The sequence below is a fragment of the Babylonia areolata genome, chromosome 35, assembly GCF_041734735.1.
Source record: "Babylonia areolata isolate BAREFJ2019XMU chromosome 35, ASM4173473v1, whole genome shotgun sequence".
NCBI lineage: Eukaryota > Metazoa > Mollusca > Gastropoda > Neogastropoda > Buccinidae > Babylonia > Babylonia areolata.
This window is the reverse complement of record NC_134910.1, coordinates 11,754,996-11,761,785: the sequence shown is the minus strand read 5'-3', so window position 1 is coordinate 11,761,785 and position 6,790 is coordinate 11,754,996. Positions and strand designations below refer to the sequence as shown.

The 6,790-nt window shown below is 48.2% G+C and overlaps 1 protein-coding gene across 1 annotated transcript in view; it reads right to left on the bottom strand.

Annotated features, from left to right (window-relative positions):
* Positions 1-241: 241 nt before the first annotated feature.
* Positions 242-6,790, bottom strand: part of LOC143277799 (uncharacterized) — a 45,396-nt gene continuing 38,847 nt past the window's right edge. The window contains exons 14-16 of the mRNA XM_076582702.1: positions 5,276-5,582; positions 1,297-1,467; positions 242-901 (exon numbers count right to left, since the gene is read on the bottom strand). Coding sequence (XP_076438817.1) covers positions 410-901; positions 1,297-1,467; positions 5,276-5,582 — 970 coding nt within the window. The 3' untranslated portion in view covers positions 242-409. The remainder of the gene's footprint in view (positions 902-1,296; positions 1,468-5,275; positions 5,583-6,790) is intronic.

Here is a 6,790-nt window from a genome sequence, read left to right as displayed (position 1 = left end):
TCATATACTTACACATCACACGGACACATAGCACTTGCCTGTCTGTGCCACATACTTACACATCACACACACATAGCACTTGCCTGTCTGTGTCACATACTTACACATCACACACACAGAGCACTTGCCTGTCTGTGCCACATACACATCACACACACATAGCACTTGTCTGTGCCACATACTTACACATCACACACACATAGCACTTGCCTGTCTGTGTCACATACTTACACATCACACACACAGAGCACTTGCCTGTCTGTGCCACATACACATAACACACACATAGCACTTACTTGTCTGTCATATACTTACACATAACACACACACATAGCACTTGCCTGTCTGTATCACCCACACACACACCCACACACTGACACACACAAAAAACACCAACACCAAAACTCTCCTAACTCAGCACCACAGCAGCAGCAGCAGTAGTAGTAGTAGCAGCCACCGCTGCAGCCGCCGCCTGCAGCACATTCTCCGCCAACGCCTGCACCACCACCCCCTCCTCCCCCACCCTCCTCCACCCCTGCTCCCCACCCCCCTCCACCTCCACTGCCGAAACCCCCGCCGCTGCCGTGGGGTCAGTGGTGGTGGTGGCGGTGGTGGCGGTGGTGGTGGTGGCGGTGGTCGGGGGGTAGCGGTTGACCAGGAGGAACTCGTCCGTGTGCAGCTTGGCCATGTGACGCGTCAGGTGACCCAGCATGCGGAAGGCGCGGCCGCACTGCTCGCAGATGAAGGGGCGCTCCCCCGTGTGCGAGCGGCGGTGGGTCTGGAGGCTGGAGAACCAGCCGAAGCCGGCCCCGCACTCGTCGCACAGGAAGGGCCACGACTGCGTGTGGATGCGGGCGTGTCGCCTCAGCTGCACCTTCTTCTTGAACGCCTTCTGGCAGTCCTGTGTTGGGTGTGGGCGGGGGGCAAGTAAAAAAAAAAAAACCACACTGATCACCAAAAATTATCAAAAACAAAAAACATATCCATCCAACCACACACGAACTCATCCGTATACACACACACACACATACACACACACCATACACACTCTCACATCCAGACACCCACACCCACACCCACACCCCCCAGCACACAGACAATACACACACACACACACACAACACAGACACACTGTACCTTGCAGGCAAAGTGTTGTTCTCCAGAGTGGAACTGCTGGTGTTTCATCACACCCACACAAACATGCACCCACCCACCCCTCCATCCTCCTCAGCACACACACACACACACACACACACACATGCACCACACACACACACACAGACACACACACTGTACCTTGCAGACAAAGCGCCGCTCCCCAGAGTGGAACTGCAGGTGTTTCTGCAGGTCAGCGGCCTTGCTGAACATCACCGAGCACTCCTTGCACTCCAGGGGCACGTAACCCTCCTGGTGGGTCGTCATGTGCGACTTGAGAGTGGTCTGCCACTTGAAGCCCATGCCACACTCCTGACGGACACACAACAGAAGCCCATGCCACACTCCTGACAGACACACAACAGAAGCCCATGCCACACTCCTGACGGACACACACACAACAGAAGCCCATGCCACACTCCTGACGGACACACAACAGAAGCCCATGCCACACTCCTGACGGACACACAACAGAAGCCCATGCCACACTCCTGACGGACACACAACAGAAGCCCATGCCACACTCCTGACGGACACACACACAACAGAAGCCCATGCCACACTCCTGACGGACACACACACAACAGAAGCCCATGCCACACTCCTGACGGACACACAACAGAAGCCCATGCCACACTCCTGACGGACACACAACAGAAGCCCATGCCACACTCCTGACGGACACACACACAACAGAAGCCCATGCCACATGCCACACTCCTGACGGACAGACAACAGAAGCCCATGCCACATGCCACACTCCTGACGGACACACACACAACAGAAGCCCATGCCACATGCCACACTCCTGACGGACACACAACAGAAGCCCATGCCACACTCCTGACGGACACACAACAGAAGCCCATGCCACACTCCTGACGGACACACAACAGAAGCCCACGCCACACTCCTGACGGACACACAACACCCAGCACAACCTGACAGAGGTCTGCCACTTGTTCTTGTTGCTAAAAGTCCAGCCGACCGCATGGGGCCATTTCCGGACTGTCAAACCATTATCCGACGGGCGCAATAGCCGAGTGGTTAAAGCGTTGGACTTTCAATCTGAGGGTCTCGGGTTCAAATCTCGGCAACGGCACCTGGTGGGTAAAGGGTGGAGATTTTTCCGATCTCCCAGGTCAACATATGTGCAGACATGCTAGTGCCTGAACCCCCTTCGTGTGTATACGCAAGCAGAAGATCAAATATGTAGAACCTGCAATCCATGTCAGCGTTCGGTGGGTTATGGAAACAAGAACATACCCAGCACGCACACCACTGAAAACGGAGTACGCCTGCCTACATAGCGGGGTAAAAATGGTCATACATGTAAAATCCCACTCGTGTAATATGCGAGTGAACGTGGGAGTTGCAGCCCACGAACGAAGAAGAAGAAGAAGAAGAAACCATCATAAATGCTCAACCACGTCAAGACAAAACTGTCACATTTACAAAAAAACATTGAGACAAACCCACAAAACACAGGTCATGACACAGTATTCCAACCATTTAGCTCCTTATGGCAAATAAGACTAGGCCATGCTGAGGACGCCAGCCATTGCACTTAATTTATCAATCATCCCCAGATTACAAAAAATCGTAAAAAAGGAAAGAACACTTTAAAGCCACACAAAAAATACATAAAATGATCATATAGGCAAATAACACTGCAGAATGGGCAGCTAGTGCCCATCCCAGGGTTTACATCTCACTACCTAATCGCCAGAGCAAAACAGCACAGACAGTACATCATAGACTGCGGAAAAGAGAAGAAAAAAAAAATGTCAAGGCTTGCTTGAAAAAAGAAAGGGGAATGGACTGGGAAGGCAGAAAAAGAAGACTTCTTCTTCTTCTTCTGCGTTCACTCGTATGCACACGAGTGGGCTTTTACGTGTATGACCGTTCTTTACCCCGCCATGTAGGCAGCCATACTCCGTTTTCGGGGGTGTGCATGCTGGGTATGTTCTTGTTTCCATAACCCACCGAACGCTGACATGGATTACAGGATCTTTAACGTGCGTATTTGATCTTCTGCTTGCATATACACACGAAGGGGGTTCAGGCACTAAGCAGGTCTGCACATATGTTGACCTGGGAGATCGTAAAAATCTCCACCCTTTACCCACCAGGCGCCGCCACCGTGATTCGAACCCGGGACCCTCAGATTGACAGTCCAACGCTTTAACCACTCGGCTATTGCGCCCGTCAGAAAAAGAAGACAACAGTGAAGACAGAAAGAAAGACCGAAACAAAGAGAGTGACAGAAAAGAGGAAATTTCAAGCACAGAATTTCCAGAAGGCGGGGACGCTATTTATTCTGAAAGACCCCCGGCATCCCCGCTGGAAGCCCACACCGCACTCCTTTTTTTTTTTTTGTTGTTGTTGTTGGCAATGACATGACATGATATTGTAAAATGCATAGAGCTTCAAGAACATGCGCTATAGTAAAACATCTTAATAAATACATAAATAAATTCGTAAATAAATAAACATTTCTTGAGACATTACGGATAAATTGTGTGACGGATGTCTTCACATTCTTTTCAAAGAAATGCTATATATCAATGTATTACTGATGAATTTTCTTTTAGCCTCTACTCGTTTTTTTTTTTTTAAACTATGCAGCTCTTTTTTTTTCCAACAAAGTGAGCCGTATTTATAGATTCTGAACAAGCAAGGCAATATAAGGTTTAACAAAACAAAAATGTAGGCCATAAAAATCAGAATCTGCGAAACGAAGAAGGCATGGAGGTGGACACATTATTTGACAACTTGCACAGCTCAACGTGAGCACGTGAAAACAGATAGTTACGGCCCTGATGAGACACACAACCCTGACACGAATACCTTGACCTTCACAAAGAAGCATGTGTGAACTCACATAAAACTGTCGTCATTTTGCTTACGACGCGCCTTGCTTCAAGACGTACATCGTGTAGATATATTAACTCTCTCCATACGAACGGCGAAAGACACGACGTTAACAGCGTTTCTCCCCAATGACCACCATCAAAATATTACAAGCAGAAGGCTCTTACACTGAAGAGGTGAATGTTGACAAAGAATACCACAATTATGACGACGGAAGCTAAAGGTTGGGTCATTCAGACACCCACTGGACATCCGAGGGGTCTGTGTAGAGGAGAAGAGAGGAGAGGACTGGCCGTACTGAGTGAGTTAAAGCAAAAAGATGCCACACTCCTGACCAACGCAACACCACCACCACCAGCAACCAGTGACCCTCATGTGTCAGACCTGACAGATATGAGAGGAGGAGGAGGAGGAGGAGGAGGAGCAGTGCTCTTCAGAACTGAACGGAAAACATCGTCAGAAAAATCATCAGCAACAGTAACAACGTCAACATCATCATCACCTTCATGTGTCAGACTTCACAGGGGGCTAGGAACATAATTGGTTTTACATTGTTCTGGACAAAACTAACGTCAGAAAAATCAACAGCAACAACAACAACAATGAACATCATCATCTTCATGTGTCAGACTTCACAGGGCAGGGGGCAAGTAACATTGTTCTGGACCAAAAAAAAAAAAAAAAAAAAAAAAAGTCAGAAAAAAAGGAGCACTGTTTTGAATGAAATCATTAAAAATTAAAAAAAAGAAGAAAAAAACAAACAATAACAAAAAACAAACAAACTGAGCACTGTTCTTTGCAAAAACATCCTCTCCCAAAAGATAACAATAATAATGAGAAGAAAAAAAAAGCAAAAAAAAAAAAAAAGCGCTATTCTGAACGAAAATATAAAAAATAACACACACACAAACTTCTTCGTTTGTGGGCTGCAACTCCCTCGGTCACTCTCATACATGTACACGAGCAGGCTTTTACGTGCATGACCGTTTTTACCTCCGCCATGTAGGCAGCCATACTCCGTTTTCAGAGGTCACAAACAAACAAAACAGGAGGAGCAAACTAATCCCCTGTCTACCCCCTAACCACCACCCCCCCCCCCCCCCACCGCCCCCTCCCTTACACCAACTCCCCCCCCACCCCAACCCAACCTGTGTAGCACACAAAAAAAACACCCCCCCCCCAAAAAAAAAACAAAAAAAAAAACAAAAACAAAAAACAAGAAAAAACAACCACCCCGCCCCCGCACCTTGCAAACGTAGGCCTTCTCCCCGGTGTGGGTGCGCGCGTGGATCTTGAGGCGGTTGGCGCGGGAGAAGGAGGCCCCGCAGTCCTTGCAGACGTGGGGCTTGAACCCGCTGTGGGTGCGCATGTGGATGAGGAGGGTGGAGTGCTGCGTGTAGGAGGCGCCGCAGGTCGGGCAGACGAAGGGGCGGTCCCCCGTGTGGGCGCGCTGGTGCTCCTTGCGGTCCCGCAGCTTCTTGAACCGGGCCCCGCAGTCCGGGCACTCGTGGGGGCGCTGGCCCCCGTGCATCAGCTGGTGCAGCTTCAGCTTGCTGCCGTCAGTGTGGGGGGGAGTGGAAGGGGGCGGGGAGGGGGGTCGGGCGGCATGGAGAAGATGGGGGGTGTTGAAGGAACACAAGATACACATGTTAGCATTGCATTACAATAGGAAACGTAACTTGACTTGCTGCTAGCAGCTGGGTGCAGTTTCAGTTTCAGTAGCTCAAGGAGGCGTCACTGCGTTCGGACAAATCCATATATATATACGCTACACCACATCTGCCAAGCAGAGATGCCTGACCAGCAGCGTAACCCAACGCGCTTAGTCAGGCCTTGAGAAAAAAAGAAAAAAAAGAAGAAAAAAAAAGGTGAATAAATAATAGATAAGCTTACATAAATAAATAAATAAATAATAATTATAATATAAAAAAGGTAGTAGTAATAATAATAAAAAAATAATAATAATAAAAAAATTAAATAAATAAATAAGACAACAATGATGATAAATAAGCTGGGTGCAGTGTGAGGGGAACTCAATACGTCAGCATTACCTCACATTGCGAATGTAAAAAAATTACCAGCGCGAGCGGCTTCAGCCTGCTGCCGTGAGTGCAGTGGGTGGGGAGGGGGGGAGGGAGGGAGGGGAATGCAGTATGTCAGCATTTCATGGTAAGTCAGTCGTGTTCGACAATGACCACCAGAACAGCAGAGGAGGTAACTGCTGTCCCGGCTATCTGGGCTAGAATTTTTTTTGGATTATAGTGGAGAGTGTCTTGCCCCACACTTTCGGCCAAGAGGGTTTTAGGACAGTTGGTGTTGGGGATGGTTCCACAAAGGCCAGCTAGACCCCGAGGCTGCAGCACTAAGAGCCAGTGCAATTTTTGCCTCCTAGTTTGCGAGTCATAGTCCTTCACAAAACACTAAACTGTAAATGTATATATAGATTCACCTCCCATGTTCACTCGCATGTACAAAAGTGGGTTTTTACGTGCATGACCGTTTTTGTTGGTTTTTTTTTTTTTTTTACCCCGCCATGTAGGCAGCCATACTATGTTTTCAGGCGCAGTGAACAGACAATGAACCAATGAGAAGAAGACCAGATAGGGGAAATACATTCAAATTTAAGTTTAAAAAAAGAAAAAAAGAAAAAAGATTTAAGGTTCCAGAGTCTTTTACAGCCTTCAGTTCAGGGCGATGAATTAATAAAATCCACGGCTGTCTCCAGGGTTTGACACAGGAAGGTATTTGAATTTCTTTTTAT